The sequence below is a fragment of the Protomyctophum bolini genome (assembly GCF_963924005.1).
Source record: "Protomyctophum bolini genome assembly, chromosome: 23".
Classification (NCBI taxonomy): Eukaryota; Metazoa; Chordata; class Actinopteri; order Myctophiformes; family Myctophidae; genus Protomyctophum; species Protomyctophum bolini.
The window spans coordinates 27,995,108-28,007,814 of NC_137884.1; the positions used below are offsets into that span (position 1 = coordinate 27,995,108).

Below are 12,707 nucleotides of genomic sequence, written 5' to 3' on the forward strand. Positions count from 1 at the left end.
AAGTGTCCTATCCTACCCTAAGTTATTTACGAGGGCCCAGGGTGTTGATGGAGACATCACTGGGCTAATGAAGCTTGATTAGGAGAAGCTTCAACCAAATGAAAATTTGATTGAACGGCCGGATCATAAAGTGTCCGAGTCAATAGAGTAATGGCTGACGGTACAGTACTCTCTCCTGGAGCACGTTGGACGGGGTGATGGAGAAGTGTGTGTGTGTCTCTGTGTGTGTGTGTGTCTCTGTCTTTTTCCCCCCTTTTACGCCAAATTTCTTCACTGAAAATAGCCGATTGGATCTACAAGCTCACAACTAGGGGTGTCACGATAATTACATAATCGTTTCCAAGTTGAAGGATGTTCATGTATGACGTGTATTCAACGTGGAAACGATTATGTCATCTCTGTACTTTGTGCTTGTAGATCAGCTATTTATGCTATTTTTTAAAAAGTATATATTTTATAAAAATGCCAGTAATTTCTTGGTATAGTTGATTTATTTGTCTTTATCTTCCCTGTGCACCTTTTTTACGAAGCCTAAAAGGCAAGCATAAATGCCTATAAATTTAATCGTTAATCACACTTATTCGTGTGACAATTTAAATGGTGACAGGCCTACTCAAGAGTTGTGAGCTTTTGTACATCGGCTATATTTTCCGACCGTTTTCTCCAGAATTGTGAAAGAAGAAAAACCACACCCGTGTGAACTGAGTGTTGCAAAATCCGAGTATGCTTATCAGCTTTACGGTTAATCTCCGTAATAATAAATGCGTGTTCTGATCTTAAATCCCTTTATTTTAGATCATTTTTAATAATGGTACAACATAAACATTACAGAGACTGTAGTTGTCACTGTACAATACTGTACAATAACAGTTGTCATGTTGCACACATGCCTAAAATTGCTGTTATTTGCGCCGCCCAGCTTGTCAGCTTGTCGCATGAACGGCACTCAGGCGCTGCTTTCTTCCCCCTCAATGTCCCAAAAGTTCTCTGTTGTACTTCAATGGCTAGTTGGCTACAACGGTAGCTTTGCGGTAGTCAAAACCTACGCGAGTGACAGCGAGACGAGATTAACACAACATGTGGACCGTATCAATGCAGAGACCTACTTGGCATTGTTAAATCGGAGGGAGAACGTTTACAGCCACCGCCGCTTCCTCCTATCCGTCTCCCCACACTGGCACGGCTTACGGCTATCAAGTTAGCCATGTGCTATCGATGTTTGAGGGTTTTCTCGTCAGTGAAAAGTCAACAAACGGAACACTGTGACATGCATGCTGATCTTCCTTAATAATAAAAGAGGCTTAGCCCATGATGCGTCCAGTGGCTTTAAAGGTATATGCTGCTCCGATCTGGACTGTACTTATTTATGTTTTGCTTTTGGACTAGAACCGGCGGACCTCTGTACTGTAGACGCGCAGATGCATGCATCATGCAGATGCGATGTTTTGTTGATGATTAAGCCTACAGCAATTTATTTATATTGTTAAATGTTGCTTAAAGGAACATAAATAAATGTATACCATTCGTCTACCATCTTTAATTATGTAGCCTACACATGCATATTACATTTTGGGTAGCCTATTAAAACAATATATATAATAATCAACAACCGTTAATTAACCGGATAAGGCCATCGGCTATACCCGGCTACCGACATCCCTACACACAAACACTGCGACACATTTTGACTTTCAAATAACGGCCGATTCATCAGCTATAAGACCCTATAAATCGGTCTAGCTGTACAACAGGGAGATATTTGGGGACTAGCTTCCTTCCACATCATTTATGGGACACAGAGGTTAGCTGTTCATTTCCACATCATCGTCCCGATGTCTTTATGTGCCAGCAGGAAGGATAAATGACCCCGTAAAATTAATTATAGCCGGGAATTGATGTGCTGACGGAGCGGCTTCTATGAGAGGGGCTGCCGTGTTTGATAAACATAAAAATGCCTGGTTTAACCCGTTCTGACCTGAGATCAGATTCTAAAAAAAATGTTCTTCTACATCCTGACAGTTTTCATTCTGACCTGAGATCAGATTAAAAAAAAAATTCTTCTACATCTTGACAGTTTTCTGAAAAAGCTATGTTTCTGTGTCAGTCGTTCTTCGATTAAAAATAAAATAGCAGACCTACAAGCTACAATTGTTTTTCAATAGCTAAAGCACAACGTAATGCTAACACCAAAACGGGTTCCCGTCCAAAATGCGTTAACCTATTCTGACCTGAGATCAGATTCTAAAAAAAATCTTCTACATGCTGACAGTTTTCTTGAAAAAGCTATGTTTCTATATGTCAGTCGTTCTTCGATTTTTTCAAAAATAGCAGACCTACAAGCTCGTAGCGCGCCACCGAGTGGCGCGCTACGAGCTTGTAGATCTGCTATTTTTCAATAGCTAAAGCATAACATAATGCTTAAATAAAACACCAAAAGGGGTTCCCGCCCAGAATGGGTTAACCCAGTAAATTGACTAACAACATATTGTCGAAGCAGCAACGACCTGGGTGAGTGGTTTCAGAGAGAGGGAAGGTCACGTCTGCGTTGCTGCGACTTTATGTGACGATTCAAAGATTTACACGCGTACAGTATGCAGGGTATTACTTTCCCATTCAGGCACCATGTCGTCACACACGTTATTCTTGTTATAATTGTGAAGGGACGACACACTCATTGACTGGCGGCCATTTACTACGGCGCTGCGACTTATCTGCCGACGCATACAGCGAGGTCTTTTATTTTTGAAGACTCACCCCAAAATCGCCTAAAGCTAATTGGGTCATTTCAAGTCATCAGAACTAGCGTTGATATTGTAACCGCGAGGTAGCGACAATTTAGTAATGAGACCCCAACATCGACGTTCTGTTCACCTCGATCTGAGAGAGGATTCAGAGGAGAAAAAAAAACGTTTTAACTGGCTTATGGCCAGCCTGATTAACAGTGGATTGTGCCTTCTGCCTGCACTATTCATATGTTTAATTCGTCATTTTAATGCCAATAGAAAAATCTGTGATATACACACTACAGTACATCTCATTCTTTTAGATTTCGGCCGTTTTTAGGTACATTACATCGGCCGTTAGCAAGCTAAAAAGTTGCTACATTTTGTTGTATTAATATTGTGGTCATTATAAACTGCGTTTCGGAATGCAAAATGCACCCTATTTTAATCTCTGTAAACGTCAAGATGAACGTGATTTTCGTGCAGTTCCATTGGCCACTCTCTCAATTCAATTCAATTCAAAGGGCTTTATTGGCATGAGAAAACATACGTTTACATTGGCAAGGCAGAAAGAACAATACAACAATACAGCAATGATGTACATTTGAAGGTCAGAATCTTCAATAGATCAACTTCTATGTACCAAAGATCACTCGATGCAGGTTTATAGTGCAGGAATATACACAATGATTAGTCTTTAGGGTGGTTGTGTTCCATTTGATATCCTTCTCCTATCACAGCAACTCACAGATCTTGTTGCTGTGTTTGTGCACATTGTTGTACTTCGCCCAGCAGAAGTATCACTGCTTCTCCTCCCACGGCGGGGGGGGGGGGGGGGTTGACGACTTGCCGACTTGCTATTGTCTTCTAAATGTCACATTCCAACTAATTCAAGGCAGCGGCTTCAACTCGAAGGGACGACTCAAGTTATTTTTTTATTATAGTGACAGTGTGAGCGCTGTATTGAATACCCAAACACTGTCTGACTTTGTATTGAGCCAATGAATAAAATAGGCTATCACACGCTATTGTATAACAGCCAGGCAGCCAGGAACATTCATTGCTCAGACGAAATACGATATTAGAGTTATAATATATTGTCATTTTTATATAGAGGGGGGGGGAAACATTATAGGCTACACGTGTGTTATCGATGTAACTAACCCACTCTGACCTGAGATCAGATTCTAAAAATGTCGTCTTTTCTACATCCTGACATTTTTCTGAAAAAGCTGTTTCTATGTCAGTCGTTCTTCGATTTTTCTAAAAATAGCAGACCTACAAGCTCGTAGCGCGCCACTCGGTGGCGCGCTATGAGCTTGTAGATCTGCTATTTTTCAATAGCTAAAGCATAACATAATGCTAACACCAAAAAGGGGTTCCCGCGCAAAATGGGTTAATATATATTTGATTGATTGTGCCAAAAAAAAGGAAAGATCTGTGCGTGCGTGCGTGCACATCAGTTCCACCGGTCGCTTGTGCAAGAGCGCCACAAGGTTTTTATACAAAGGGAAGTTGCTGCAGTGCTTTGGCACAGTGACAAGTACAGCATTGTACAGAGCTGTACACAGGAGTCCAGCACTGCTATACAGTGATTGTAATGAACAGTGAACACTTTCTACACGTTTGCACTATTTGAGTGCCCAATACAGTGTATATGTTGCACCATATGCGACCTTGTGCTAACATTGTTATGGTCTAGTTGAGGTCCATAACTGTAGATTAACCCATTCTGGGCGGGATCCCCTTTTGGTGTTATAGCATTATGTTATGCTTTAGCTATTGAAAAATAGCAGATCTACAAGCTCATAGCACGCCACCGAGTGGCGCGCTACGAGCTTGTAGGTCTGCTATTTTTGAAAAATCGAAGAACGACTGACTTTTTTTAGAATCTGATCTCAGGTCAGAATGGGTTAATCAGACCAGTGTGTGTCCAGTGGAAACCTTGTATGAATCTGATCTCAGGTCAGAATGGGTTAATGATACTAAGTATAAGGGCTTACATTGCAGGTGAGGTATAGTATTAGATTCCTGTCTGGATGATTATCGATGTTTTCACAACTCAGGTTGAGTGAGTTTCCTTTATATCGTCAGCAGATTGATAGTGCTGGGAACAGTTAAAACTAAAAGGCCTGACCAGTTTACTGGTTGAACATGTCAATAAGTTAACCCATTCTGAACGGGAACCCATCTTGGTGTTAGCATCATGTTGTGCTTTAGCTATTGAAAAATAGCAGATCTACAAGCTCATAGCGCGCCACCGAGTGGCGCGCTACGAGCTTGTAGGTCTGCTATTTTTGAAAAATCGAAGAACGACTGACATTTTTTAGAATCTCATCTCAGGTCAGAATGGGTTCATCAGACCAGTGTGTGTCCAGTGGAAAACCTCGTATGGATCTCAGGTCAGAATGGGTTAATAAGGGCACTTACTGGTAAAAGACATTTGAAAAGCAGACATTGGAACGCGCCACCATCTTTATATACTTTGGTTTGTTTATGGTTATATCAGACAGAGTGACATGGCTGTCATCTGCTATGGCCGGGCGGCCCTCCCATAAGCCAATTTTAATATATAATAATAGGACAAATTACATTTAATTTAAGACCCGGTATTTCTACAAATTTATAGTACAGTATATGAATGCTGCAAGTCGGGAGAGCACACGCACATGCTCGCACACACGCTAACGCATGCACACACACACACACACACACACACACACACACACCAGCAGACATTGGTAGTAGAATACTGTTTCTGTGGAGGCTTCATTGGTTACTTAGTCCAGGGCTAATGTAATTAACTCATTTCTAAAAAAAGAATAAAAAATATAAATCCCTTTCTCCTCTGCTGCTGCACACCCACATACTGTACACACGTACTGTATCATAACCACAAGTGGATGAACACATGCACACACACACACACACACACACACACACACACACACACACACACACACACACACACACACACACACACACACACACACGCGCAACGCGCAGATATACTTTCCTGTGCATCATCAGCCTGAACCCGTCAGCGCCAGAGGTTTGGCCCGGCAGGATTTAGCGCGATGCGTGGGACACACACAGATCACAAATAGACTGAAGCCTGTGTTTCTAACCCATTCTGGTCGGGAACCCCTTTTGGTGTTTTAAAGCATTATGTTATGCTTTAGCTATTGAAAAAAAATAGCAGATCTACAAGCTCGTAGCGCGGCACCGATTGGCGCGCTATGAGCTTGTAGGTCTGCTATTCAAAAAAAAAACGACTGACATATAGAAACATAGCTTTTTTCAGAAAACTGTCAGGATGTAGAAGACATTTATAGAATCTGATCTCAGGTCAGAATGGAAAACTGTCAGGATGTAGAAGACATTTGTAGAATCTGATCTCGGGTCAGAATGAACACTGTCAGGATGTAGAAGACGTTTATAGAATCTGATCTCAGGTCAGAATGGAAAACTGTCAGGATGTAGAAGACATTTGTAGAATCTGATCTCGGGTCAGAATGAACACTGTCAGGATGTAGAAGACGTTTATAGAATCTGATCTCAGGTCAGAATGAACACTGTCAGGATGTAGAAGACGTTTATAGAATCTGATCTCGGGTCAGAACGGGCTAAACGTATATAGTGTGGGAGAGGAGATGAGGCAGGAGAGAGGAGAGCTTGTATAGGTGCTACTTTAGAGACCTCAGCCCTCTACGGCGCTCTCTCTCTCCTCCCTCGTTGGTTTGGTTCAATAAAAACATTATTATCTAATACGTTCCACAATGTTTTTTAACCCATTTAGGCCTGACGTCGAAAAATGTATTTTCTTTCTGAAAAACCTCATGTTTCTGTATCAGTGGTGCTCAATATTTCATGTCAAGGACCCCCAAAAATCATATTGAATTGGCCGCACTGACCCCCATCTGAAAATATATTATTCCAGGAACCCCCTCAGAAGCAAAGATTTGAGTTAAAAACGTTGGTTCTGAAAGAATATATATTCAAAGATTTGTGCCACATTTTCACGATTTTTCACATTTTTCACATTTTTTTTCAATAGCAGACCTACAAGCTCGTAGCACGCCACTCGCTGGCGCGCTATGAGCTTGTAGATCTGCTATTTTTCAATAGCTAAATTATGTTTAAAACACCAAAAGGGGTTCCCACCAAAATGGGTTAACCCCCCAGAAGCAAACATTTGAGTTAAAATGTTTAGACGATTTTATATTCAAATATATGTGCACAAAATGTTCCACGATTTTTCAAAAGTGAGACACTATGAGCTTGTATATCTGGTATTTTTGATTATCCAAGTAGTGCAAGTTATGCAATATGGTAGAAGTGTTTAAAATGACTGACACTATAAATCCAGAAGGGACAGACAGACGCTGGAGCAGCTCGGACAGTTTAATTCAGCTGCAAGAAAGTCTGCAGGAAATGACTGACGTTTCAAATCTTCTGATCTTCCTCAGTCATGATTGTGACACTATATTAACTACTTTTAGACCCCCTGGTTCTCTCCCTCTCTCTCTCTCTCTCTCTCTCTCTCTCTCTCTGTCTCTCTCTCTCTCTCTCTCTTTCTCTCTCTCTGACTCACCGCGACTTGCCGCACTCTGCCAGAGGTTGTATAATCTGGCCCTCTGCCGTCTGACGCACCGTTTCCCTTTTTAACCACTTCAAAAAGCCCCAGTGTTCCTATATATCGTCTCTGTTGGTGAAAACCTCCCAAAACTGTTACTTTTCAGCATTCAAAAATCAAAATCAAAAGTAGCAGATCTACAAGCTCAAAACGTGTCACTTTGCACCGTGTTTCCAGCTGGTGGATCTGCTACTTGTGATGCTTCTGTTTGACGCTGTTAGTGTGATCAAGTAAGGCGCTAACTAACTTCTGGTAAATCTAAGCATCGTAGGTTGATCAGTAAACTGTTGGCATTCGTAGAACGGGCCTCGGTTTTTAACAAACCCCACCACCAACACCACCACCATCATTCCCAGCAGGCCTGTCACAATTCTTAGTCACACAATCGCGATTATTCAAGACAATCACAATTCGTTTTTTGCCTAATCGTCATGATCGTTTACATGTTGAAAAATGTTCATATTTTCAAACCTTTTACAAAAAATATCGGTACAAATGTAGCAGGTCTACATGCTTAAAATGTCAATACTTTGATGACCAGCAGTTCACTGGAGGGGGTGAACTATTCCTTTAAAGGCTCATACATAGTCTGGATTTACGGTGGTGAGGTGACCACCGAACTACAACATGACATCACGAGCCACTGCCACCGCTCCAGCACTTCTCTCTGTTTTTACTCACCACCGCTCAACGTTATTTCAGCTCCGGTGGTCAGCTCACCACCGGAGCGGTGGTGGTCACCTCACCACCAACAATCCAGACTATGAATAGGCCTTTAGTCCTCCAGTATACTGGTGACACAATGGTCTTGTTGTCTGTCTGTGTGCTTGTGGCTCGATTAGGACAGTTTAAATTATTTCTTCTCCAGTTTATGAATCCTCAAATTGCCAGCCGCTCTTGAATAACCGTGATTTTTTTTTTAGCCCGGCCCACCATGCCATTAACCCATTCTGGGCGGAAACCCCTTTTTGGTGTTAGAATTATGCTATGCTTTAGCTATTGAAAAATAGCAGATCTACAAGCTCATAGCGCGCCACCGAGTGGCGCGCTACAAGTGGCGCGCTACGAGCTTGTAGGTCTGCTATTTTTGAAAAAAAAATCGAAGAACGACTGACATAGAAACATAGTTTTTTCAGAAAACTGTCGGGATGTAGAAGATATTTATAGAATCTGATCTCGGGTCAGAACGGGTTAAGACAGTTCCCTCACACGGAGACAGAGAGTGGGCCGAAGGGCGTCACAAGGGACAGAATTATTTCTGATTGCACAGCGATTCCAGTCACGGAGCGTCGGAGCAGTGCAGCGGACTTCATTAACCCGTTCTGACCTGAGATCAGATTCTAAAAAAACGTCTTCTATACATCCTGACAGTTTTCTGATAAAGCTATGTTTCTATGTCGGTCGTTCTTCGATTTTTCTAAAAACAGCAGAGCTACAAGCTCGTAGCGCGCCACTCGGTGGCGCGCTATGAGCTTGTAGATCTGCTATTTTTCAATAGCTAAAGCACAACATGATGCTTAAAACACCAAAAAGGGGTTCCCGCCCAGAATGGGTTAACTCCTTCTGGAGATGATTTTGAGATGTCAGGGAAACCGAATGGATTTCATGCCAATAAATCATACTTGATGTCGGACAGTTTTCCGACAGATGACACCGATTCCGTTCCTTTCACTCGATGAATTGTGGCAGAGAGACGTTTTTTGGGACCCGCGGGATTTGTTAACTTTTTTTTGTCAGCAGCAGCTAGTGTGAAATTGACCTCATTTGGATGCTGAAGTTCCAAATCTAAATTGAGTCGACTTATGCAGTGATATTTTATTGTAGTCACGCTTGAATTGTGTCAGTTTGGGTTGTTGTCTGCCTTGTTGACTTTTTCGGAGACAGTTGTTCAACTTCACGAATACATGAACTCATCAAAGATCACAAAGAATCAACATGTTGCAACACGTTACAGAATACATGAACTCACCAAAGAATCAACATGTCACAGAATGCCTTTTGTCTTGATTTTTCCATTTTAGAATACCCGTAAAACACCTGCTGACAGCCGTGCCTCATTCAATCCTATTCAGTTTGAAGTTCTGTTCCTCCCTCTGGGCCTGTCCCTCACAGGAACATGTCTGTCTCCCTTCCTGCCTCTCTATCTCTCACTCTGTCAGTGTTCATTACCTTTTTTAGTTACAAATACAAATTAGACTAAAATGTTATCGAGGGACTAGTCTCTCTCAAGAACAGATTCTGAGCTGGGTTTACTGGATCTGAATCTGGGCCTTCAGAACATGTGTATATTTTTTGGTCATCGAAATCAGCGACTACAATTTGCTGATATTCAGTCGACCAAAACTAGACTAACTGTAGAAAATTCCCCATAGCTTAATTTATTTGCCTTATTTTGTACAGGACTATTTTGGGCAACCTCTAGTCATTCTTTAGCACCCATTTTCCAACTTTAGTTCAGGCATCTGTTGGGGCACCCCCTAGCCTAATGCAACAGGACCCCAGTTTTGTGACTGTGCAGTTTCTAAAATGCAGCTTCACAGACAAACCTGACCAACAGAATGTGTTCTTGAGGAAGTAAGGCAATAATTTGTGTATAAAGTACAATATAAATTCATGTTGTAACAGTTCATTGTGAAAGATGTCATCTATACTGTATGTTGCTTAAAAAGTTAGTTTTTGGCATTAATGAATATGCTAATTAATGTGGCTAAGCCAACAGGAGCTACATTGTGGCCATTAGCATCTTAAGCTATCCTTCTGCTTTCAGTCAATGGCTCACAGTGAGAAAACTTGTTAACATGCTCATTTCCATTAGTTCATGAGGCTTTGAGCTAAGCTTTAATAGCAAAAGCACTATTTACCATAAGCATGTACTTTGTGCAGTGTTCACTTGATAACTTGACAGTCATTAATTTCCTAATAGTCCCATGTATTTTCTGTTACTGTATTGCAGATACCATTCATTCACTGAGTCATTCATTCATCATAAACCAACCCTGTGTGTTTGTACCTCCATCAACATATAAAACCATAAATGCCAAAACTGTGTCAACCTTCTTCCTGCTCTCTGACTGGAGCCCCGTGGTGGGCATAGCATCAACCCCCCTAAGTTCATAGTTTATACACGCCTCCCTCCATTAGGCTAATAATATTTTACAGTCAGGATGTAGAAGACATTTTTTTAATCTAATCTCAGGCACATTTCAGATGACTAAAACCAAATGAAATGAATTCAAAATCAACAGTGCCTCTCACACTCTCTCTCTCTCCCCACCAGGACACACAGAAGGCCAAGCAGTTCCTCCCGTTCCTCCAGAGAGCCGGGCGTTCAGAAGCCGTGGTGGAATACGTGTTCAGCGGCTCCAGACTGAAGCTCTACATGCCCAAAGAGACCTGCCTTATCACCTTCCTGCTCGCCGGTGAGTCACTCAACATCTGGCTTAAAAAACAAACACAATCCAAAGGTCGAGGACAAGGTAGGTTCGTAGCCTCGTTTATCCCCCACGTCTCCCCAAATGACGTTGGACATGATCAGCATGCTCTTAAAGGTCCTCGCTCTACACCTGGTGAGAGCAGGAGTGGACCTGGTGAGACGTAGGAGGGGCCCGGACAGGAGACAACCCACAGAGCCTCCTAGTCCTTCCATGTGCCAGAAGTGTACCTCCCTGCCCTATAGCAGAGTAGTTCTGGAGTAGTTCCAACGGATTGTGTGCCCCTGGTTTTTCCCTAGTGGGACTGATTGAGGGTAGCTACAGTAAGTTGGGACTTGATCACTCCCGGGCTGGGTGACACCTGTAGTGACTAGTGAGGGGTATGATGTTGAGAGACCCGAAACCCCGTTGACCTCAGGATACATCACTGAGGATACGTCCCAGGTGCATCCATGCCATGTTTTTTTAGTTATGGAGTGATGTGCACAAAGAGAGACTTAAGCATGTGCACCCGTGTGCAGTTTGCATGTCGTCGCCTTCCTGAAATAATGGCCTAAGTATAAAAACATGTTTTGGTAAATTATATTTTTTATTCATGAATTTATATCTTATTGCCTGAATCAGCTCTCCGTGATACTGGCCACCTCTGGTAAAATCGTCCATATCCTTATTATTCAAATCACCAGTTTTCTCCCCAGTAGTAAAAAGGGCCATTTCTTTGCGTAGTACAGTTGTATTGTGACGTTGTCCCGAATTATTTTAGCAGTCAATGTAATTTAATCCTCCCTTTGTTACAGTAACTGTCGGTAGTCATTGTTGCTATAAATGTCGTGGGTGAAATTATTAAGTAATATCATAATAGTTTGGATTTGGTTCAGTTTTTTCTCTTTTCTCAAAAACAAAAATGACGCCCATTATCTTAGCCATGTTGCGCCTATCTCCAGTGCAGAGCTCATACTGTAAGTCCATAGTGTTGTGTGTTAAAGAGTGACACGCACACACGTGATTGAACGTCAGAACCAACACTGCTTTACTTGAGGCCTATTCATAGTCTGCATTTTCGGTGGTGAGCTGACCACCGCTCCGGTGGTGAGGTGACCACCGGAGCTGAGATAACGTTGAGTGGTGGTGAGTAAAAACAGAGAGAAGGGCTGGAGCGGTGGCGGTGGTTTGCTCTTCACCGCGGCTGGTGACGTCATGTTGTAGTTCGGTGGTCACCTCACCACCGAAAATCCAGACTATGTATTAGCCTTTAGTCTCTTCCTTGTTATTTTGCGCGCTCTGTGTATTACGTAAGCATCCCATACTAAGCAGTCTCTTATAGGCCTCTTAACCATTATCTGCAAACCCCATATACAGTATAACACAGTGTCCATATTATTATTAGAACATAACAGATAGCACTGTGTGGCCGCTAGCTTCAGGGGTGAAGTCAAGTGGAGTGGAGTGCGGGTTGGCATCGTTCCACCTTATTGCCGACCACAACCCACCTGATGCCCACCTCACCGCACCGCAGGGTTTGGCGCGAAGCGCCTGTCACCTCTGACCCCACGCCGCCCTGCGGTGGTCCTCTGGCTTCCTGCCAACTCCCAGGCTGACCATTCGTGCTCTGAAGAGCGTACACATGGAACCAGCCATGCTATGAAGAGTGTACACATGCAACATATTTGTTGCACTCTTCAGACTCAGAGTTAACCCATTCTGGGCGGGAACCCCCTTTTGGTAGCAGATCTACAAGCTCATAGCGCGCCACCGAGTGGCGCGCTACGAGCTTGTAGGTCTGCTATTTTTGAAAAAATCGTGAAAATGTGCCTCAAATTTTGGAATATATTTTTTCAGAACAAACGTTTTTTAACTAAAATCTTTGCTTCTGGGGAGGAGGTCCCTGGAACAACATATTTTCAGATGGAGGGGTCA

General features: G+C 42.5%; 1 protein-coding gene across 1 annotated transcript in view; it reads left to right on the top strand.

Moving 5' to 3' along the window:
- snd1 (staphylococcal nuclease and tudor domain containing 1) overlaps nucleotides 1-12,707 on the top strand; it is a gene marked incomplete at its 3' end in the record, with an annotated part of 172,572 nt that overhangs the window by 120,436 nt on the left and 39,429 nt on the right. The window contains exon 15 of the mRNA XM_080757520.1: nucleotides 10,637-10,778. Within this exon, the coding sequence (XP_080613646.1) occupies nucleotides 10,637-10,778 (142 nt within the window). The remainder of the gene's footprint in view (nucleotides 1-10,636; nucleotides 10,779-12,707) is intronic.